Source organism: Triticum aestivum, chromosome 4D, assembly GCF_018294505.1.
Source record: "Triticum aestivum cultivar Chinese Spring chromosome 4D, IWGSC CS RefSeq v2.1, whole genome shotgun sequence".
NCBI classification, from domain to species: Eukaryota; Viridiplantae; Streptophyta; class Magnoliopsida; order Poales; family Poaceae; genus Triticum; species Triticum aestivum.
This window is the reverse complement of record NC_057805.1, coordinates 118,809,368-118,833,747: the sequence shown is the minus strand read 5'-3', so window position 1 is coordinate 118,833,747 and position 24,380 is coordinate 118,809,368. Positions and strand designations below refer to the sequence as shown.

At 46.6% G+C, this 24,380-nt stretch overlaps 2 protein-coding genes across 4 annotated transcripts; both read right to left on the bottom strand.

Moving 5' to 3' along the window:
- Positions 1-16,850: 16,850 nt before the first annotated feature.
- On the bottom strand, positions 16,851-18,122 carry LOC123096693 (PRA1 family protein B2). Its single transcript, XM_044518447.1, has one exon. The coding sequence runs from the start codon at positions 17,925-17,927 to the stop codon at positions 17,244-17,246; it is 684 nt and encodes a 227-aa protein (XP_044374382.1). The 5' UTR covers positions 17,928-18,122; the 3' UTR covers positions 16,851-17,243.
- Positions 18,123-19,816: 1,694 nt separating this feature from the next.
- LOC123096692 (protein DETOXIFICATION 44, chloroplastic) lies at positions 19,817-23,961 on the bottom strand. Of its 3 annotated transcripts, XR_006446690.1 has the most exons (13): positions 23,520-23,961; positions 23,145-23,291; positions 22,899-23,059; positions 22,136-22,271; positions 21,920-22,016; positions 21,710-21,810; positions 21,348-21,511; positions 21,194-21,265; positions 20,974-21,090; positions 20,793-20,888; positions 20,586-20,707; positions 20,315-20,421; positions 19,817-20,250 (listed from the first exon to the last, which is right to left on the bottom strand). XR_006446690.1 is itself a non-coding variant. In XM_044518445.1 (12 exons), the coding sequence occupies exons 1-12, from the start codon at positions 23,905-23,907 to the stop codon at positions 20,370-20,372; spliced, it is 1,653 nt and encodes a 550-aa protein (XP_044374380.1). In that variant the 5' UTR covers positions 23,908-23,961; the 3' UTR covers positions 19,817-20,369. The 3 variants fall into 3 exon arrangements, 2 of the variants coding, with proteins under 2 accessions (XP_044374380.1, XP_044374381.1); XM_044518445.1 differs by having other exon boundaries at positions 19,817-20,421; XM_044518446.1 differs by having other exon boundaries at positions 19,817-20,421; positions 22,899-23,056.
- Between the last annotated feature and the right edge of the window lie 419 nt (positions 23,962-24,380).

Sequence of the window (24,380 nt, the reverse complement as noted above, 5' to 3'; positions counted from 1 at the left end):
CTGCCAGGAACATTATTTAGCAATTTGAGAGCAAGATAACAACAAGCTAAAGCAGGCTATAAATGCAAACAAGGGCATGGATGGATAGCGCATAACATGTATAAGAAAACATGCTTAGTGAACATCTCCAGATTATGCATAGAATGACTTGTAGCAACAGGTTTACATGGCATTACAACATAACAGACTGACTTTGCAGAAATGACTGTCACAGAAATCAGCAACATCACGGAGGCTACTTTTCATGCTTGTGCTAGTCACCACAGAGACCCTAAAAATACAAGACTTGCACCACCGTAAATATGGCATGGTGTAGTCTAAAACACATGTAGACATCAAGCTCATAGGATGCACACACAAAATGCAATGAAAAAGACAAATCACCAAGTTCTGTGAACAGACAGCAGTTAACATCATATAGCACTCTTGCAACAATGATTAGGGCATTAAGATGGGCTCAAACAATCATGGCACAATGGAATACAATGAAGGTCATCTCATGATGAACATTTTGACATATTATATGCACAAATCGGAGCACCGAGCACGAAGTTATGGCATGATGAACATGAGCACATAATGCAACAATTCGGGGACTTAGTAGAAAAAAATCACCTCCGAAACGGATCTAGGGTTTCGGCACGCGGATCGAGGCGGTGCCGGATCGGATCACCGGAGTTGGTGCCGGAGAGGAGGGAGATGGCCGGAGCTCGTGGAGGAGTCGGCGGAGGCGCGGGAGCGCGGCGCCGGCGGGCGGCTCCGGTGCGGGACAGCGCGGTGCGGGCGCGGGAGACGCGCCGGCGCGACGGCGAGGTCGGTGGAGGAGCAAGGCGGCAGCGGGCGAGGTCGCCATGGCGGCGGACGGCGGCGCCCGAGGCGGCGGGGAGCGGACGGCGGGGAGCGGGAGGAAGGAGGCGGCGGCGCGGGAGCCAGGCGCGGGTGCGGGCGACCACGAGCGGCGGTGGCGGCTCGGGCTCGCGCGGGCCCCGGATGGGCTCCGCGGGCCGCAGCGCGGTGGGGAGCGACGGCGCCATGTGGCCGGATCTGGTTGGCCGGGGCATCGGCTGGAGCTGAGGTGGCGCGCAAGGATTGGCGGGGCGACGTGGCTAGCGGCGGTGGACGCGTCCGGCGACGGCGCGGACATGTGCGGCTGCGTGAGGAGGGAGAGGGCTAGGGTTCATCTGCGAATTTCGGGGAAGGGGACTTATTTATAGATGCGGGGCTAGGAGAGTCCAAATGAGGTGCGGTTTTCGCCCACACGATCGTAATCGAACGACGAAGAGCATGGAGGGGGTTTTGCTGGGTTAGGGGGCTGTGAGAAGAGGTGCTGGGCTGCAAAGAGAAGGGGGCTTTCGGGGTACGCGGTTAACCGTTGGGGCATCAAACGACCTCCAAATGGAACGAAATTTGACGGGCGGTCTACCGGTGCTATACCAAGGCCACTCGGCAAATCTCGACCCATTCCGAGAACGTTTTTCTCCCGCTCACGAAACAAAGTCTGAGAGGGGCGACGGGCGCGTGCGAGAGTGAAAGGGGTCGGAACGGACAACGGAGAGAACCGGGAGGATCCGAACGGATGCAAGTTTGGAAAAACATGCAGATGATGACATGGCAAAATGCAACACGCAAGCAAATGACATGGCAATGACGGCGAATAGCTGGCAGACACCTGGCGCATCGGATCCGGGGCGTTACATCTGCGGCGCACGCCTTCGCTGGTGCAGCTGCGCAGGGGGGATGTTGCTGTTGACGGGGTGGTAGGACTGGAGTGCCTCGTGTCAATTTTTGAAGACCGTCGGGAGGCCATCCTGCCTCCCCCTGCTCCAACACTGGATAGGGCGCCGTGAAATCACCGGAAGACCATGGATGGGCTTGTCTTCTCCAAGACTAGTGGAGGCTTCTCCATCACCAAGTCGTGTGCTTCTGGACGTCCCAAGGCTGCTGCTGGACGTCCCAAGGCGACTCCGGTGGCCAGAGCGGCTGAACTGCTTGTGTGCCGCACTCTAGGCATTGTCAAGGATGGGCAAGATGTCACTGCCGCCGCGCTGGACGCTTTCGCAGAGCGTTTCAAGGAGCAGCTGCCGCCCGATGTGATCGTGGCCATGCGAGGGTTGTTCAAGCTCGACAGCAACAACGCTACGGGTGTGGAGGAGGCCCTCATTTCGCATGGAGGAGATGGCGCATTCGACCTGGAGTCGAACGACGGCGACACCGCGGCTTAGCTGGCTGTTGCATGAGCACTTGTGATACGTCTCCAACGTATCTGTAATTTTTTATTGTTCCATGCTATTATATTATCTGTTTTGGATGTTTTATATGCATTTATATGCTATTTTATATTATTTTTGGGGCTAACTTATTAACCAAGAGCCCAATGCCAGTTTCTGTTTTTTTCCTTGTTTTTGTGTTTCGCAGAAAAGGAATATCAAAAGGAGTCCAAATGGAATAAAACTTTACGATGATTTTTCTTGGACCAGAAGACATCCATGGAGCTTGGAGGCCAAGTCAGAAGAGTCCCGAGGACTCCACAAGCCTCCAGGGTGCGCCCTAGGGGGCGCCCCCTGGCTTGTGGGCCCCCCGGAGTCCACCGACCTCCCTCTCAACTCTATAAATCCTCAAATATTTCCAAACCCTCAGAAGCATTCACGAAAATACTTATCCGCTGCTGGAACCTTCTGTTCCCGTGAGATACCATCTTGGGGCCTTTTCCGGTGATCTGCCGGAGAGGGATTCGATCACGGAGGGCATCTACATCAACCCTATTGCCCTTCCGATGAAGCTTGAGTAGTTTACCTCAGACCTACGGGTCCATAGCTAGTAGCTAGATGGCTTCTTCTCTCTCTATGCTCTTCAATACCATGTTCTACTTGATGTTCTTGGAGTTCTATCCGATGTAATATTCTTTTGCGGTGTGTTTGTCGAGATCCGATGAATTGTGGATTTATGATCAGATTATCTATGAATATTATTTCAATCTTCTCTGAATTTTCTATGCATGATTTGATATCTTTGTATTTCTCTTCGAATTATTGGTTTGGTTTGGCCAACTAGATTGGTATTTCTTGCAATGGGAGAGGTGCTTAGTTTTGGGTTCAATCATGCAGTGTCCTCACCCAGTGACATAGTAGGGGTAGCGAGGCACGTATTGTATTGTTGCCATCAAGGATAAAAAGATGGGGTTTTCATCATATTGTTTGATTTTATCCATCTACATCATGTCATCTTACTTAAGGCATTACTCCGTCTTTATGAACTTAATACTCTACATGCATACTGGATAGCGGTCGATGTGTGGAGTAATAGTAGTAGATGCAGAATCGTTTCAGTCTACTTGACACGGACATGATGCCTATATGCATAGTCCTTGCCTTGGATATCGTCATAACTTTGCGCTTTTCTATCAATTGCTCGACAGTAATTTGTTCACCCACCATATTATTTGCCTTCAAGAGAGAAGCCTCTAGTGAAACTTATGGCCCCCGGGTCTATTTTCCATTATATATTTTTAGATCTATAAAACAAAAAATCCAAAAATACCTTGCTGCAATTTATTTACTTTTACGTTTTAGTAATCTTTTATACCTATCTCTATCAGATCTCACCATTGCAATTGACCGTGAAGGGATTGACAACCCCTTTATCGCGTTGGGTGCAAGTGTTTGACTGTTTGTGCAGGTGCATAGATTGGAGACTTGCTTGTACCTCCTACCAGATTGATACCTTGGTTCTCTAACTGAGGGAAATACTTATCTCTACTTTGCTGCATCACCCTTTCCTCTTCAAGGGAAAAACCAACGCAAGTTCAAGAAGTAGCAGCTTGTTGTTGCTGACTACTTGGGCCATTGTTTCCTATGTTAGCACAAGACCATGTCCTGTTGTGTGTTTGGCCCGTGTGTAGGGTGCTCTATGTTCTTCGAGCGAGAGTTGTGCTGGCCTTTGGCCATGTATGTGTATTGGGTAATGTTTCTGCTATCTTTAGATGGCAAAGTACTGTTGTGTGTTGTGTCTGTCTGCATTGCTTCTTGGAAGACGGTCCTCAAGGTGCTCCCTGTTTATATGTTAGAACAACCAATTAACTTCCACAGTTGGAACGTGAGGGGTCTCAACTGCCCGGGTCGACGATCTATAGTGAATGCCATGATTGCCTCCTCGTCGTGCCATATCGTGTGCCTGCAAGAGACTAAGCTCGGCAATGTCGACCAGTTCACAGAAGCTTTTTTGGGCGGGCACATGCTGCGTAGCTTCGTGCAAAGACCAACTTCTGGCACTAGGGGGTGGCATCTTGATGCTCTGGGATGATCTCCTTGTGGATGTTTCTTGCATCAACTTCACGACGTATTGCCTCTTCGCCATGGTCCGGATGCGAGGGACCGACATGCTTTGCAAAATCACGGCCGTCTATGGCCCAATAGACTACTCTTGCAAAGACGATTTCTTTGCCGAGTTGTTGGCTGAGAAGCCACCGCTAGGGATGGCCTGGCTTGCCACTGGTGATTTTAACCAAATGTACCAGGCGCAAGATAAAAATAAGAGAAATGTCAACCGAAGCAGGATCAACTGTTCCAGGGCAACACTCCAGAGCTATGAGCTCAAAGAAATCCACCTCCAGAACCGATGTTTCACATGGAGCAATGAGAGGACGAACCCAACCTTGTGCAAGCTAGACTCATTTTTTTGCAACACCGATTGGGACACAACCTTCAACACCCATGTGCTTAATGCGCTTTCATCCTCCCTCTCCAATCATTGTCGGCTTCTGCTTGCCGATGACAAGGGGCCAAGAAGACCTCGGGTCTTTAAGTTTGAAAACTTTTGGGCATCCATGTCCGGGCTTAACGAGGTGGTCCAAAAGGCGTGGAATGAGAGGATTGACCACACCGAGCCATACCAAGTGCTTTACAGCATGGTCCAAAAGACAGCACTCCGACTCTCCGAATGGAGTAGGGGCCTTTTCTCGAAGGCTAAAATTCACCACCAGGACGCGCTTTTGGTGACCCTTCGCCTTGACATCGTGCTCAGGAGAATAGGCTCCTCTCCACCAAGGAACTTGACCTCCGGGCTAGGCTCAAGAGAAGGGTCATCGCCTTGGTCGTGCTCGAAAGATCGCGCAAGAAGCAACATGCAAGAATTTCCAATCTTAAAGAAGGGGACGCAAATACCAATTTCTTCCACCACCGAGTTAATGCAAGGAGGAGGAAAAATCATATTCATAGAATCAAGAATGAGCATGGGTGGGTCACCGAGCACGACGCCAAAGAAAAGCTAATCCATGACCACTTTTCCAATGTCATGAAGAGAGGCCCCCGAAGTCGCAAAGATTTCAATTGGGAGGAGCTTAATTTGGAACCTCTTGACTTGCATGGCCTTGGCTCCCCAATGGAGGTTCTTAAAAGTGATCAACGACATGCCTAGTGACAAGGCGCCGGGGCCGGATGGTTTCACGGGCCTCTTCTTCAAGAAATGTTTGGGCATTATTAAAACCGACCTCATGAGGGTCATTTCGCATTTCGACTCCCTGCACACGTCAAATCTCCAGTGGCTCAACTCCGCAAATGTGGTCCTCTTGCCTAAAAAGGATGGGGCGGAGGGAATCACCGACTATAGACCCATTAGCCTCATCCATTCGATTGCTAAGATTATTGCGAAGGTGCTCTCCTTGAGGCTTGGCCCTCATATGAAAAATCTCGTCTCCAACGCCCAAATCGCCTTCATCGAAACAAGAAGCATCCATGATAATTTTGTGTATGTTCGCAATCGTGCTCGATGCCTTCACGCGAGGAAGACCCCCTCCCTCCTTTTCAAACTTGATATTCGGAAGGCGGTCAACTCCATTAAGTGGGAGTACTTGCTTGATCTCCTCCAATGGCAAGGTTTTCTAAGCAAATTCATGGATTGGATCGCAGCCCTCCTTGGCACCTCTTCCTCGAGGATCGTCCTCAATGGCACTGCTGGCAGCCTAATCAAGCATGGGCAGGGTCTTCGACAGGGAGACCTCGTATCCCCCGCTCCTCTTCGTCATCGCAATCGATCCGCTACAAAAAATCTTAGATGTGGCAACACAGAGGGGTCTCCTCCATAGAATCCGGGGGCGGAGAGCCATGTTGAGGACCTCCCTCTATGCGGACGATGCGGCCATCTTCTTGGTTCTGATCAAAAAGGATGTTGACAACCTTGCAAGCATTTTTAAGGGGTTCGGGGAGGTCACGGGCCTTTGCACCAATTTCCAGAAGAGCTCGGTTGTGCCTATTTGTTGCAACCACCTTGATATGGGTCGCTTAACTCAAAGTTTGCCGGCTGCAAGGACCTCTTTCCCATTGCGATACTTGGGGCTCCCCCTCTCTTTTTGGAAGCTAAAGTTGGTGGATCTCCAATTTCTCGTGGACAAAGTTGAAAGCAAGCTATCAACGTATGATGGCCAAAACATCACCACCATTGGACGTACGGCTCTTGTCAAGTTCGTGATCAAGTCCCAAGTCGTATACCCCGCCACCCCGTTGGTCATCCCACCAACCATCCTCCACAACGTCAACAAGCTCAAGAGAGCTTTCCTTTGGTCCGGTTCGGACAAGACAACGGGGTCCAAATGCAAGGTGAATTGGGAGTATGTTTGTCGACCACTTGAGTAAGGAGGACTCGGGGTCCTCAACACAGACAAGTTTACGAGGGCTCTCCGTTTGCGATGGCTGTGGTACGAATGGAAGGAGCCCACCAAGATGTGGGTGGGAATGGGAAACCCATGTAACGAGGAGGACCTCAACTTTTTCTATGCTTCCACCACCATCACCGTTGGTAACGGTGCGAGGACACCCTTTTGGGACTCCCCTTGGCATCTTAGGCGAAAGCCTAAAGACATTGCTCCGCTCATCTATGAAGCTTCCAAGAGAAAGAATTGGAAGGTAAGGGAGGCTCTGAAGCACAACGCTTGGATTCTCGAGATCAACCCCCCCCCCCCACCAACGTCTCCGTTGAGCACATCACGCAATTCTTCTCTCTATGGATGATACTAAATGAGGTCCATCTTGACGAGCTCACCGAAGATGATATCCTTTGGAAACACACGACCCGTGGACAATACTCGGCGGCCTCCGCGTACAGGGCACAGTTCCTAGGGACGGTCCTTTCTCCCTTGGACAAAATGATTTGGAGGGTTTGGGCACCACCCAAAGTCAAAAAATTTGCTTGGTTGGCCCTTCGAGACAGAATTTGGATGGCGGATAGATTGGCAAATCGTGGGTGGCCAAACTGCGATCTCTGCCCTCTTTGCAGGATGCTGCAAGAATGCGGACCTCACCTCTTCTACAAGTGTCGCTACACCCGGCGTCTTTGGTCTTTGGTCATTGAGAAATTCGTCATGCACGGGCTTGACACTTCCGCTTGGCCCTTGTTCGACTCGGTGGAGGATTGGTGCACTAGTAGAAAACAGGGCTTAGGTCACAGGGCAGTTTTCACATTAGCCCCGGTTCAGTCACGAACCGGGACTAATGTGAGCATTGGTCCCGGTTCGTGAGCCCAGGGGGCCGGCCGGGGCCTCGTGGGCATTGGTCCCGGTTCGTATGGACCCATTGGTCCCGGTTGGTGGTACAAACCGGGACCAATGGGCCACGCTCCTGGCCCACCACCCTTTAGTCCCGGTTCATACCACAAACCGGGACTAAAGGGCTGGTCCTAGTTGCGGCCAGTGTTTAGTCCCACCTCGCCAACCGAAGGGCGCTCACACCAGTTTATAAGCCCGTCCCTCTATGCCTTGTTGAGCTTCTCTTAAAGTGAAAATAGATGCCCTTATACAGGAAATTTGACCTAAATTCATAGTAAATTTCATAGAAATTTATTATGAATTTAGGTTGAATTTTCTCTATAAGTGCATCTATGTTCATTTTTTATATTTATAAAATAAATAAACCTTAATAAAATAAATAAAACTAAATAAACCTTAATAAAATAAAATAAACTATAGTAACTACAATAAATAAACCTTAATAAATTAAGTAAAAATAGCAGCAGTAAAATAAATAAAAATAAAATAATTAAAGTAAAATACATAAGTAATTAGAAATAAAATAAATAAGTTTTTTGTTGTAAGTAGAAACAAAACCTTTTCAGAGTTCATTTGAAATGCTTTTCAATTTTAGGGTCTTATAGCTCAAAATAATTAGTAAATGCATGAAAAATAACAAATGAAGTAAGAAAGGATTGAAAAATGATGATGTGGCTTTGAATGGTGCATTTTGAACACACACAAAGTCAGGAGTTCAAATAAGTTTTAAAAAATGAAATCCCTATGTAACAGACGAGTTTCCGGATGAAATCCTGATACTTTGAAAGAGATTGTCCGTTTTGTACACGAAGTGCATCCAGTTTTTGCCGTAACCCTCTCAACTTTCTTGCACATGCTATGTGGATGAAATGATGATATCATGCCAACTTTCAACCTTTTCAGAGTTCATTTGAAATGCTTTTCAATTTTAGGGTCTTATAGCTCAAAATAATTAGTAAATGCATGAAAATAACAAATGAAGTAAGAAAGGATTGAAAAATGATGATGTGGCTTTGAATGGTGCATTTTGAACACACAAAAAGTCAGGAGTTCAAATAAGTTTTAAAAAATGAAATCCCTTTGTAACAGACGAGTTTCCGGATGAAATCCTGATACTTTGAAAGAGATTGTCCGTTTTGTACACGAAGTGCATCCAGTTTTTGCCGTAACCCTCTCAACTTTCTTGCACATGCTATGTGGATGAAATGATGATATCATGCCAACTTTCAACCTTTTCAGAGTTCATTTGAAATGCTTTTCAATTTTAGGGTCTTATAGCTCAAAATAATTAGTAAATGCATGAAAAATAACAAATGAAGTAAGAAAGGATTGAAAAATGATGATGTGGCTTTGAATGGTGCATTTTGAACACACAAAAAGTCAGGAGTTCAAATAAGTTTTAAAAAATGAAATCCCTTTGTAACAGACGAGTTTCCGGATGAAATCCTGATACTTTGAAAGAGATTGTCCGTTTTGTACACGAAGTGCATCCAGTTTTTGCCGTAACCCTCTCAACTTTCTTGCACATGCTATGTGGATGAAATGATGATATCATGCCAACTTTCAACCTTTTCAGAGTTCATTTGAAATGCTTTTCAATTTTAGGGTCTTATAGCTCAAAATAATTAGTAAATGCATGAAAAATAACAAATGAAGTCAGAAAGGATTGAAAAATGATGATGTGGCTTTGAATGGTGCATTTTGAACACACAAAAAGTCAGGAATTCAAATAAGTTTTAAAAAATGAAATCCCTTTGTAACAGACGAGTTTCCGGGTGAAATTTAAACTCTTCAAATTTGGAAACTAATGGAGTAACAGAAAGTTTATAATTATTCTGAGCTAAAAGCAAAAAGAATAAAAAAATAAAGCAAAAATCAAAAGAAAATAAATAATTCAAAAAACACAAAAATACTGGAAAAATAAAAAATGCCGCCTAATGGGCCACACGTCCTGCATACGACTAGAAACCCATCTGCACATGGGCCAGGATGCAGGCCCGCAGGCCCAATAGGCCCAACATGGCAGTGACAAAGGTAGGCATGTGTAACGCCTGCATATTAGAGAGGAGCTCAGCACCTGAGCTGCAACGCAGCTTATAAACAGGTGCTGAGCTCTCTCAGCTAGCGAGGTGGGACTAAACTTCCCACCGCACCGTGCCAGCATATTAGTCCCGGTTGGTGGCTCCAACCGGAACCAATGCTCCCCTTTGGTCCCGGTTGGTGCCACCAACCGGGACCAAAGCCCTCTGCTTCCCGCCCTTTGCGCTGGTGAAAAGAGGCCTTTGGTCCCGGTTGGTGCCACCAACTGGGACTAAAGGGTGGGTATTGGTTCCGGTTTGTGCGTTGAACCGGGACCAAAGCCTTTGCTATATAAGCAGCACTTAGGAAATTTTCAGATTTCCATCGCCAGTTGCCCCCCGCCCGACGACGCCGCGAGCTCGATCTACGCCGCCAGGCTGCCCCGCCGCCGTCGCCGTCGCCCGTGCCCCCGAGCCCACGCCATCGCCCGTCGCCGTCGTCCTCCGCCCCCCGCCGCCGTCGCCGTCGGCCTCCGCCGCGCACCCCCAAGCCGTCGCCCCGTACGTCACCGTCGCCGCGGTCGCCGTCGCCCTCCGCCACCCACGCCGTCGCCCTCCGCCGCCCACGCCGTCGCCCTCCGTCGCCCGATGTGAGCCGCCGCCACGCCACGGCTCTATTTTTTTCATATAATTTGTATTATTTTTTTGTTCATTGCATTTTTTCATATATATAATGTATATATATATATGTATGTGGTAGCTAGCTATATGATGAATGGATGTGGCTATGTATGTATGAATATAATGTTCATACAATTTTATAGAACTATGTATGTATGAATATAATGTAGCTATATGATTTTAGGTTATAAGTGCTTAGTAGTTGAACTAGCTAGTTGATTTAATAAAACTATTTTATTAAATTTTACTATATATAGAAGTAGTTTATTTTTAGTAAGAACTACTTTATTTTATATATTTATAGTAAGTGCTTAGTAGTTGAACTAGTTGATTAATTAATAGAACTATTTTATTAAATTTTACTATATATAGAAGTAGTTTATTTTTAGTAAGAACTACTTTATTTTATTTATTTATAGTAAGTGCTTAGTAGTTGAACTAGTTGATTAATTAATAAAACTACTTTATTTTATTTATAGTAAGTGCTTAATTAGTAGTTGAACTAGTTGATTTAACAAAACTAGTTTATTTTACTATAGAAGTAGTTTATTTTTAGCAAGGAAATTAATAGAACTAGTTTGTTTTTTTAGTTAAAGCAATTATTCCCGCATCGACGTCGACGATGCCTATCCCGCATCCTCGTCGTCGACTCGGCGGAGGAGGCCGGCTTGATCAGAGGGGCCATGTCCGGGACTGGGCTCCGCCGGGCTGGTTTTGGGAGGTGCTACCTTCCGGTGGGCGTAGGTTGGTGAGGAACCAGCCCGTCGTTGACCCGATCCTTGTTTGGTGGCGCTCACGTGGGCCAGTGACGGTGCCGAGGCTTCTGGACACCGCGGGGGTGGTACGTCACCGTGTCAGCGAGGAGGACCAGCGCGTCCGTCGCTACATGGTTGCGTTGGAGGGCAGGTTCGACAATACCTGGCAGGTTCTTCAGGGATCTCACTGGAGCTATGATCCCGTGATGGTTCCGTCCCTTTGGGTGTCCACCGCCCGCGCCGATACCCGTCGGGCGCTACTGTTCTAGCTGTACTAGCGATGCTATATGTATGATAGTATTCGAGGTGTATTAGTGATAATATTCGACGATGTACGGACGCATGGAGATGATGTAGTTTTGCTTATAATTGAATGCATCCTAATTTGAATACTACTTTATTTTGTGATTTGATTTTGCTTATTGAATGCTCAAAGTGGAAAACTACTCCGATCCTACTTTGAATGCTAAAATTGGAGAGCACTATGATTAGTTGATAGCTTATAGGGTTTTTGTTTTCGCAGAAATCTAGGAGCCCCCGGCCCCTCCATCATCCCCGCCGTCGTCCCCGTCACCGCCCCCTCCGACATCGAGGTGAGACCAACCAAATCCTCTTTTAGAAAGATAATTAAACGATATTTCGGGTTGACTGTAAGTCTGTCGAGTCTCCACCATATATGAGAGGACGAAGAATCCCGGCTGTTGTCGTGGGGGTAGCTTCTCCTTCGTTCCCGTGTGCTAGACAATTTGGTGTAATGCACTCGAGAACGAAAGGAGGAGCTACCATCACCGACGGTCGCAAATGTCAGAGAGGAATCAGTGAGGGAGAGTTCCACCATATATATATGAGAGGACGAAGAATCCCGACTGTTGTCGTGGGGGTCGCTTCTCCTTTGTTCCCGTGTGCTAGCTAGACATTTTGGTGTAATGCACACGGGGACAAAGGAAGGAGCGACCATCACTAACGGTCGAATGTATACACCACGTGAGCTGAGAGTTTTCAAGAAAAGACTTGACAAACCGATAGTCAACCCGTGATGAATAATAATGATCTAACTTAGGTTTTTTAGTACATATATTTAATTGTAGATGTTTAATATTTGAATTATGAACATAGGAAATGTCGTACTCGGACGACGAAAATCTCCCGGGGGAGTGCGACTGGTGCCACGACGACCGAGGTCAGTGCGACAGGCCTCACCTGGACGAAGATCGGCGCTTCAGTATTAAGCTGGAGGAGACGTTCGATGTTGAAACGGTACGCAACGACGACAAGTGTTATTTTTTCGTAATTAAGCACGACTTTAACTATTTCAACGTGTACTTTTCATCTTTTACAATTCGGCTAGCTTATCCCATGCCATGCAAGACGCTACGTCTTGGAGAGGATGGGTTTTGAAGACCATGAAAGTATGGAAACAAAGAAAATTCACCTAAGGACCCATCATGATATAGATTTTGAAGTAAAGCTGTATAATTCTGAGAGCGTAACCGATTTTGGTTGCAAAAATTGGGAAGCATTTTGCAAGATGTATGGTTTTGATGAGGGTATGCTTGTCACCATGGATCTTGGTGATCCTGACATCGAGCAAGACAATATGGACATTTGGGTCCTTGTTGATACGCCTCCAATTCTACCGCTATGTGAGTTTCTCAAACATAGTTATTAGCTAATTTATATTGTTCATTTCAAAATAGTTGACAGCTTATTTTCATTGACAGCTTATTTTGATTGTTCAAACAATGTGCGGAACATGGTAGACAGAACCTACTACACCGATGGCTCTGAGTTAACTTATGAGGAGAAAACTCATCTGGTCGGATTTTGTACTGATATTGAGAATTACAATATCTACAATCAAACTCCTCAACATTATGGTCAATACGTGCCACTAGTGCACGTGTTGAACTACGGTAACTACTATGGAGATACCCTGGTAAGATTTCTTACTATTACGACATCCGTGCATATTTTGCATAGTTCTAAAATTAGTACATTATCATTGCTAACTATGAAGTTATTACTATGTTTTTCAACAGATAATCCCAGAGGATTGTGTGCCTCATTTGATGTATCAGAATGGTAGGCTTGATGTTTTGAATATACAACCAGGTCATCCTACGAATCTCAACTGTCCATACCGGATTTCTAAAAGAAGTGGAGACATGCAAATCAAAGAATGAAAAAAAATGTATGGACAGTCGCAAGGAGGTTCTTGGAAGCAAAAGGAAGCGAGGCGCAAGAATTGGAGACAGGATGATCTCCATTCTCCATAATGGAGAGTCAGGGTCTATATTGTTTTATGCTATTTTACCTTAAAGAGGGTATTTCGGTCCTACCTAATACTGATGATCATGTGCTAAGAACAATTAAGTAGGGTTGCTTCGATGACTGTGAGGATGATGATCGTATGACTTGTTATTAATAACGAGTAGAAGTTGTATGATGATGATTAGTAGGACTTGTTATTATATATGATGATGCATGATGCGCGCATGAAGAGTTATTATATATCAGCGGGTGAAATGAACATGGATTGGATTGAAGTGAAGGCAACATGCATGTGGTGCGTGTCGAAAGTAGTACAATCCAAACTTGATCAAGTCCGGATTAGTATTACTTTCGACATGCACCACATGTTGCCTTCACTTCAATCTAAGCCATGTTTAGGCATAGCAGTACGTAGCGTTGGTAAACCAAGCATGGAGATATAAGAGAGGACGCTTCTCTCTAATAGCTACCTAATAACAACCTAAATTAAACCCCCAAAACCCCCCCCCCTTCAAAAAAAAACAAAAACCTCAGCTCCTGCCAGGTGCTGACGCGTGGATGCCTATTGGTCCCGGTTGGTGGCACCAACCGGGACCAAAGGCCCTCCTGCCTGGGCTCCCCGCACCGGCCACGTGGACGGCCTTTAGTCCCGGTTCGTGTAAGAACCGGGACTAAAGGGCTAGGGCATTAGTAACGACCCTTTAGTCCCGGTTCCAGAACCGGGACTAAAGGCCCTTATGAACCGGGGTAAAAGCCCCTTTTCCTACTAGTGGTGGGCAAGCACCTGCGCCGATGGCACGCCAAACCGCCAAGCCAAGGCCTCCCTCACCATGCTTGTCTTATGGACATTTTGGAACGAGCGTAATGCAAGAGTGTTCAAACATAAGAGTGCTCCACCGCCAATCTTGCTCTCCTCCATCGCTACCGAGGCCAACCTTTGGGTCGTCGCCGGTGCAAAAAAGCTAGGGTCTTTTATTTCACGCGAGTAATCCGCATGCCGTGTTTTGGGATGTCTTGTAACAAACTCTTTTCTATCTTAATTAATGGATGAGGCAAAGTTTTTGCCTCCGTTTCAAAAAAAAAATATCCGTCCACTTTGCTTTTCTGGGAGAACTATCACTGATAGGTCAATTAAAGATTGGTCTGTGATGAGTTGTCAGTGACGGGTTGCTATGGTTGACCTGTTAGTGACGCCTCCATTGTGGCCCATCTGTGATGATCCTCATCAGAGCAACTCCAACGCATCGACCCGAACTGTCCGCTTGGGTCGAAACGGACGAAAATGCCGACCCAACGCGCTGACCCAAACGGATGAAGGCCCGTCTTTTGCCCACGTGCGACCCATTTTAGGCCCAAATTTGGGTCGTGTTTGCGTCGGCGCAGACATGCAGCGGACGCGCGCGACGCCCGTTCTTTCCAAAAAAACTCCCGCCCGCTCGCAATGGACGACGCGCCGATCCCTGCCGCCGGCGGCGGCCTCGCCTCCACCGTTGAAAAGCCCCGCGTCGTCTGCAAAAAGGTGGTGCCAGCCAAGAAGGAGCTGACGGACGCGCAACAGGCCGTGCAGTCAGCCAACAAGGATGGCCGGAGGAAGGTGCATGCCGATAAGCTGGTACCCGCCGCCTCCGCCCTCGCAGCCGCCGCACAACAGAAGACCACCAACATGGAGAACAACGCCCTCGTCGCTGCAGTCACGAAGCAGTCCCTACTCTACCTAGGGTTTGAGTCGTTTGACAACCCCGGCTAGCACGGACTCGTCGACGAGAATTGGGTCGGTCGATTGGGTGCAACGGTCCGGCACAGGCGGACCGCGAGCGCCAAGCCCACCCAAATGGATAAAAAGTGAATGAAGTGTGCATCCATTTGGATCGGCGTGTTGGAGTTGCTCTCAGTGCCGCGTGGCCAGTGACCGGTCAGTGATGAGGGGTCGGTAGTGTTCATATCTGTAATAGTGAAGTTTATCTCTCACGTGCAACAACAAAGTATGGTGTTCATGTCACACACAGAGACAAACAGAGAGACATACATACCATGGCATTTTTAAAAAGTCTCTGATACACATATACCCATGGCATTTTTAAAAAGTCTCACATACACACATATACCCATGGCAATTTTGTCTAAAAACCAACAAACAGAGCATGGCATTCTAAGTCTCCCACACAAACATATACCCGTCGCAATTTTGCCTCAACACATGGATGCAATGGCAATTTTAACTCGAGCATGGCAAATTTATCTATCAAACAAAAACAGATGATGTTATTTTAAGTCTCTCACACAAACATATACCCATGTCAATTTTGCCTCTCAAGACATGAATGCAATGTCAATTTTAACTCTCACACACAAAACAGAGCATGCAAATTTGTCTATCAAACAAAATCAGAGCATGGCGATTTAAATCTATCACACACACACATACACCATGGCAATTTTGTCTTTGATATGCACAAATGCCATGGCAATTTAGTCTCTCGTATGCACATACGGGAATTGCACAACATGACAGTCATATGACTTAAACATGGCAGAAAAAGGCCAAAAAAATACCATCTGCACAATCAATAGAAAATACGAAACTACCCTACACACAGCAGAAATTTTCCAGACTAACTTGATGGCATGAGAAAAGGGAACAATTCACTTCGATAAACAAAACGGATACGTGCCAACTACAATCTCCAACTGCACTACAACCCCTCGCACAAAAAAGGTCAAATCCCTCTCGCCAAATAAATCCACTATGGTCGCAGCCGCACTACAAACCACAACGACACATGACGAAACTGAAAACCCTAACCCCGGCCATCGTCGGCAACCACCAACACCCAGAATGCATGAATAACGTTGTTGGCCACGAACTCGTCGTCGACGACCGAATTTGAAAGCCGTTGCCGCAGCCATGAACGACAGCTAGACCTCGAGCAACATGCAGTTGCGAATCAACAGGAACAAAGGAGAAAAGGGTGCAGGTGTGTGTGGCAACGTACCTCCGCCAATGTTGCATTGTGGAAGCAGGGGAGCAGCCGTTGTCGCGGGGGCGGGTGAAGGGGGGGGGAGGGGGGTGGGGGGCAGTGAGAGGAAGGAGAGAGTAGTGTCGGTACAGGGTTCACTGGTGCCCATGTTTTTCCGAACGATTGCTGCACCGTGACATGGTAACCTGACGTGAACATTCGTGCTACGCGACCAGCGACGGTGATAAGGTTCGCTGCGAGCAGCCAGATTTTTTTACGTCCGCTAAATATCATTTCCGTTAATTCTCAAAAAAAATCATTTCTGTTATTTATCGATTCTTTTGGGGACGTAAAAGGAGATCTCAAATCAGGCTCACAGGACTTGTTTCACCGCTTTGCATCGACTTCTGTCATTGCAATTGGATTGATGATAACATTATAATTTAATAAGATCGATACCAGTCTTAGAAATGATATCCAGCTCAATATCAAAGAATAAACAGGGCACTCCAATAAGGATAAGATACATTAGCATAGAAAGAAGAACTCTACTATGATAGAAAATGAATCACCTAGACCCAAGATCCTCCACGCCAGAATCAAGATCATACGTGAAACCACATTGATCAATCTCTTGAAAAGAAATGGTGTAATTAACCATCATATATTTCATTTCATGCTAAGACGAGGAGCAGCAATTTATTTTGTTCTGTATGCTAGTAACAAGGAGATACATATCATATGAATATCAATACTAATAAGCTCAACTTTGTCATCATACAGCAATATCAAATGCAAAATGAAACAAAACTAGATCCCAAGGTTCCTTTTTATGTGTATATCCTCTGTTTGTAGTATAACTCCAATGCATCCTCTTCTAAATCTCCTCCTCACGCTCCTAAAGGCAACGCGTAGTATGATCTTAAACAAGTAGAAGTATTTCGTTTCTGAAAAAACGAATCAACCAGCCAGACTTTACTTGTCTCTTCCGAGTAGCAGATCAGAGAGCTGAGGACAGGAGGCTGGCTCAGACGCGTCCTCCTCCTCCGGCAGCGCCGTTGATGAAGGAGAGGAGGTTGAGGGTGGCGGCGTTTCCTACGATGCCCTGGTCGGGTACCTCGTCGAGGAAGAGGTCCTCGGGGACGCGGAAGGCCCCGTGCGCGCAGACGACGGCGGCGCCGAGCGCCAGCGCGGAGAAGATGATCCCACCGACAGACGTGAGGAAGACGACAAAGACGGAGGCGGCGATGAGGCCCCCGAGCGTCTCCCTGTCGGAGAAGGTGCGGCCGAAGGCGTTGAGCGGGGCGGCGTCGGCGGGGCGGAGGAGGTAGAGGAAGCACCAGGCAGCGAGGAGCGCGAGGAGGGCGGCGAGGGAGAAGGGGTGCGCGAGGAGGGAGACGGCGAGGGAGAGCGCGACGAGCGCGGCGTAGTTGACGCGGAAGTAGGCGAGGTTCTTGCGGAGGCGGGCGGTGGCGTCGGAGAGGGAGTCCGGGCGCGAGAGCGCGGCGCGGTCCAGGAGCTCGGGCCAGGGGCGGGCGCCCGAGAGGGAGCGCTTGGCGGAGTCGTAGAGGCGGCCCAGGAAGGCGCGCGTGGCGGCCGGGTCCGGGGAGGCGATGGAGGTGGCGGCGGCGTCCGGGGCGGCGGGGAGGACGGTGGCGGGCGCGGCGGCCGGGACGGTGGTGGGGAGGAGGGGCGGCGCTGCCGAGGCCATGGCGGATTCGGGGTGGCGCTCGGCGAGATCTCTTTCTTCCTCCCTTTGCTCTCTCGCGCGCGATTTGGATCTGGGGAAGTGAGGAGGAGGATGCGAATGGAAGTGGAGATGGATGGTTTTCTATTGGAGAATTGGTGGCTGGTTGGTTTCTTAGCACCGACGCACCACCCCACCCCGGGGGATGCGACGGGTCAACGGTTTGGGACGGCTGCACCCATTTTTCCGGTACTTCTTTTTCCCCTTCGCATACACTACCAGTGAAGAAACCGTGTCGGTTTTCCCTCCGGAAAAAAAACCGTGTCGGTGGGATGAACGGAACCCCTTTACGAGCACAAAAACCGCCACCTGGTGCTACTGCAGACAAAGTTAGGTAGGAGTGTTGTAGATGAAGATGCAATGTTGCGATCCAGCCTAGTACTACAAGGAGGAAATGAAACACCTACTACATGGAGATGAAGCAGAGCTTTCTTTGTTAGGCGTGGAAAACATGGCACACCATCGTTGGCTGTGATGCACCCATCCTTCTTCCTTCCCAACTCACAACTACTCCCTCCGCCCGGGTTTATTAGGCCTAAAGACAACTTATCTGAGATCAAGACACATAATAATTTGCTCACATTAATTCTTTCATTTCACTTTCAATGCACTCTTTCACAAGCATGCAGCCAATGAAAAAGCACGCATGAAGTGTATTAATTTTCCGGCCATGGCACCAACAACAATGGCTTTCAATGCAACCAATGAAATGGTTGCATGCATGCACCTTTTCAAAGCGGGGCCTTATAAAAAGGGACATGCTTGTGATGCTGAGAGGCTTAGGGGGTGTTTGGTTCAGGGACTTTTTAGTCCCAGAGACTAGAAAAAGTCCCTAGGAACCAAACGGGAGGGACTTTTTCTACAGGGACTAGAAAAAGACTCTACTAGAGAGTCTTTTTTGATTAGTCCCTGGGACTAGAAAAAGTCCTAAGACTTCTGAACCAAACACCCCCTAAGATAAACCCGGACGAAGGGAGTAGGTACAAGGAAACAGACAACTCACCTGCATTTCTTCGATTCCGAAAAATGAGATAAAGCTTGCAAACATTTTGAAGAACCCACCAGATGTGTCGAATGGGCCTACCAAACCCAAAAATCACGATGAGAACTTTCGTTCTTAAGTTCGAACTTGGTGCTGCCTGCTAATGATGAATGAACCGTGGTCGAGGCAGCTTGACTTGGGAATGGACTGGACAGCTTTGATTCCGGGATAGAAGCAATCCCAGCACTCAGCTTCTTGCTGATACCAGTCTGACGGAAACCAGCTCGCCATAAGCGGCAGCCTCCTGGCTACCTCCAATTGCCAAAGGCACTGAAAAAGTGCAACCGGTATTTCTGTTGAAGCAGTGTAACAAGAATAATCAATTACCAAGAAAGCTTCATAACCGAGCTACAACATGATGGCATGACTTCATACACCATTTTCATAAGTAGCTTTGCTGAAATTACCATCATTCATTCCTTTACGGGTTTCTTCCCGTTGATTCCTATTGAGCCAAGGAAAAATCATGCACACAGCACTCTGCTAGTTATGATGAACATCCCAGAAAAGAGAGAGGGGGATTCTAAACGAAAGAAAAGCAACGAGTGCAGACCTTGCTCAGTTACCTTCTTTGTAATGTTATTAGAGTACCCCTTCTCTCTATATACAAACCTATATACAAACCACATTCATCCTACATATTTTTAACATATTCTGTGTCAGGGTAGTGAGGTTTGCTGGTACCAACCAGCACCTAAGCAATCGCAATAGGGATTTCAGTACTAAAAAAAACTAGGAAAATAGTAAGTAACACAGAGAAAATATCATCTTCCTGAAAAGAAAATCTAGGAAAAGCTGTGGATGTCCACTCTAAATAATAAGTGGTTCTCTTGGAAGCTCCAAAGGAAATCATAATACTCGAAATAGTACATACTCAAGAGTAATGACAGAGAATGACCACTACCCCCATCATCTGTGCACTTGCATATCTGAAGAAAATATGGCAGATTCACTCCTACATGGCACAAAGGAAGAAAAATACATGGGAGGCCTTTGTGTATCTAGTACTTCTGTACACAGCTTCCTTGTACAGTTGAAGGGTGAAACAATATCCTGCAGCAGACACAGCAAGAGGGAACACCTACCCACCTTCTGCAGCCTCTCGTCTGTCCTACTGCAGAAGCAGTCCCTCTTCGTCTCTTCTCCTTTTGAGATAAAACAGTCCCTCTTCTTGTGTTACAAATGACTGACCTCACTTGCCATCCGCCTAGGTTTTCTTCCTTCTGCTGATCCTTGTGCGATTACCTTAAAATGTTGCGCTGTTTGAGATCGATCCATTCAACATCCACGGTCATGCACTATGACTGACCTTAAAATGTTGCGCTGTGATTGCCTCAAAATGCTTCCTACGTATTCTTGGTATATTAATCAGTCTTTGACCAGACTATTTCCCATGGTCCACCTTTGCTCCCTAACCTGAAAAATCAGAAGGATTCGCTCAAGCCACTGACAGATTTTCTTTTCCAGAATAAGGATCATTCTTTTCATTCTAATCCAAGTCTGGAACTTGATTTCTAACAAAGCCATGCAAGTGCCATGATCTTAAAACAATTCCTACCAAAACAAGAGCAGGGAATTACCTCCAGAACCCAGCAACTGCTCGCAGACCCATAAAGAGAGTAAGACCAGCCCATACACCACCAAGACCAAAGTTGGGAGCAACGACAAGGAGGAAGGCTGAGGCGACGACCCCCGCGAAAAGCTAAAATGGGCATATATCGACATCGTTAGGATGAAAATGTTTGAGTTATAACTAGTAACACCAGTAGTGGGGATAGAAACAGCACCGTAGAGTATGCGGCATAGCCGAAGTCAGAAACACCGTAGTAGAGCCCATCGAACACAAAAGCAATAGCATTTATCGGCTGAGTAATAGTGACAAACTGCAATAATTCCACATTCATTCAGTGAATATAAGATCATTGTGACTTGAGAAACAAAGTATTGACTTCTTATAATTCTCCTTACCCAGACTCCAGACTGCGCAACATCTAGAACTGCTGGATCATCTGTAAACAGCAAGGTCAAATATCCAAACCCAAGGAACAAGGTTGCAGCAAGTGCAAGACCAGTGATGCCTCCAATCTGCAGGAAAATAGATGCATCGTCAGCATATGACTGTTGATTAACACCAAGGAAGAGGAGAAACTTAACAAGCAATTGTGAGTGAATATAATATCTTCTTAACCTGCAGAACCCTGTACAAAACCAAGCGGGCCTGCTTGTAGTTCCCTTTCGCATATTCACTCGCAAGCAGAGCCTGCATTAAGTTATAGATACTTCAGATACATAGGAAGAGATCGACTTAGAGATTAAATGCCTGTCCCTGTAAATGTACAGACCTGACCAGCAAGAGCCAGTGCATCATTAAGTAGAGAAATTGTTAGCCAGACTTGCAAGCTTATCTCATAGCCAGCCATTGGAACAGGCCCTTGTCTTGCGGCGAGGGATGTCGACAGCCATAATGGAAGGATTACTGCGATGGTCCTGGCAATTAGCAAAGCACCTAGAAAAACACTAAAGTTAGTGTGGCTATCATATAGGTATGTTGCAGCAACATTTAAGGGATGCTTAATTGAGTGATTACTAAGCGTAATTGAATTCATGAATATCCTTTTGTCTTTCTGTATAGACAAAAAAAATCTCACAAGAAAACACTATTTTGTGAAGTCTTAGGAAATGAGCATGAGGGATATTGGCCAACCAGATTTCAGGTAGCGGATGATGTCACCGCCAATGACATTCCATGAAAACAGGACTAGTTCGTTATTCAGCTTCCATAGGAGGATGATTGCCGCCAAGTACCTGAACAAATGCAGATGAATGCAAATAGTTTACGCAGTCTATAAATATTGATAATAACAGGACGAAGCAAAAAAAAAAAGTAAAAGATCTTATAATGGCTTCAACATACTCAGAAGTTACAGTTGCCAATGCAGCGCCACTTACACCTAGACCAAGTGGGAAGATAAATATGGCATCCAGTATTGCATTTACTAGGTTGCCAGCAACTGCATGCATCATAGATCCACACAATTAGTTTATTACTGCAATATTTCAAGTCAATAACATATGGCACCTTAACCAGGAAGCCAGATGTAACAACAAAGATCTGTTTGCATAATCTTACCCACAGCATACAAAGGTGTCTTTGTATCCATGAAACCCCGAAATGCACCTTGTGCTGCAAGTGCTACTACGACTGGCGGAGCACCATATGCCCTTAAAGTAAGAAACTGTTCTGCCGGTGCTCGCATCGGTGAATCCTGTGTTGGTTTTTTAATAGCAGAAATTATGTTTGAGCCGGAATCACTAAGAACTAGTTACAGATGTTGTACAATATTTCCATGCTTACATAACCTTAATTCAACAAATAAAATGAATAGACAAATAAAGCTGGTGTCGCAGGCAAAATCAAGCCGGTCAATTTTGCTATTGGGCTAACTAACAGACTAACGCCTACTGGGCTATCAACTTGGTAAGTTTCGGTGATAATGCTAGGAAAATGGTTTCCGCTCAATGATACTTGGCACTTGGCAGTCAAGTTTAAGATAAGACAATATCCAAATATTTATTTATTATAGCAAGTAGACACCCATATTTTGGTAGTACCATAAAATCATCTGTCCAAATGGCATAATATCATTCTTATCCAGTCTCATCTTCCCAGGATGAGTAAAGGCTACTTTATCTTGCTCCAAATTTAGCAGTCAAACATGTGACTTAGAAAACAAGAAACAGAGGTCCAAGAAATAATTTTCACATTTTAGGTATGCATTAGGAATCACAAACACTAGATAATACTCAATTCGCAACTGATACATCCAGGTGCCACAACTTAACAACTCTAGATCCAAGAAATCTATGTACAACAATAAATTAGTCTTACGTACGACAGGTATACCAACGATGTCCATTAGTGTGCCAGATCCAATAATAAGTGCCGCCATTTCCATCAACCCGATTCCAGCAGCTAAAGCCAAGGATGTTGACACCGCTGGGAGAAACTTCCTTTTTTCACTCGCCTGCTCTCGTGTACTCGACACTTCATCTCCTAGGTGAGAACTAAACAGTAATCAGTGTAACGCAAACAAAATTGCTGATTCTAGCTAGATGAATAAAACTTCAAACTTGCTTACTTTCTCCTACGCCGCTATACTTGGCATCCACTGCTTGCTGCTCAGCAACAAAGGATGTGGTGACATTGAGCAGTGGCACATTAAACAGCTTGGACACCAGGTTGAAAACAGATATAGATACACCAACGGCAGCAAGTTCAACCGAGCCTGGCGACAGGAATTAAAGATCATGAAATTGATGTACAAAGTCTCATCAACAAAACATGAAAAGCAAGTATACACATCTGAGCCTCTCTACTGAATTCTGCACTGAATCTTATCATGAAGTAGTTCGCCATTTTCAATATTATATACGTGAAATTACTCAATCATTTGAGCTCACATCGGAAGGCAGGCTTGTGAAAAAGACGTGAGGAAGCCAGGTGATTTAGTTACCGATATGTCCGACGAAGGCGGTGTCAACGAGCGCCGTGACGGGGTCGGCGGCGAGTGCAAGCACGGCGGGCACGGCGATGCCCAGGATGTCCATCCCAACCTCATCAAGCCTGAACCACCCCAGCCCCCAGCTCCCCGCGCCTGCAGACTCCTCCTCTTTTTCCTCAGGATTTAAAGCCTCCCGCGAAGTATCCTCATCGTCGTCCTCGACCACGCCACTCACGGTCGGCTTCCCGCGGCACTGTGCAGGGCGCCACCGGTGAGCTGCGTGGCATTGGTGAACGCGGAGGGCAGACACGGTAGAGATACGGGTGATCCTCTGAGATAACGGAGGCGGGGTAAACGCGGCGGCGACGGCCCTCATCGGCGCTGGCGAGGTCGCCGCCATGTGTGGATAAAAGCAGTGGCACGTGCGGAGCGTTCAGTGAGAAAGAGGAGACGGCGTGCCTCTCGCGAAAGCACAACCATGTTTCTCGCGTAAGAAAATAACAAAAAACAAAAAACAAGTTTTATTCGTTTTTAAGAGGCACATCAAACACGCCATCTTCTCTCGGAAACGGAAAAAATACACGTTTCCTGTTTTTCTTTCCCTTCCGGGAGAGGCGTGGTTTTGCTTTCGCGAGAGGCACGACTTTCGGAAAGGGAAAAAGATCGTGCTCCCGGTTCGGCTTTATTGTCCGGTTTTTTCGTGAAAAAAAGTTCGTCAAAACCTATCAACATGGAATCTGGTTTTGAAAATCTCAACGTAGGAATCCAACAGTGAAAACGGTTCGAGATTTGGAAGCACGGTTTAAGAGATAAAACGTTATGAATAAACGAATCTTAGAAAAAGTGGAAAACTCCCAGGTTGCGACAAGTGGC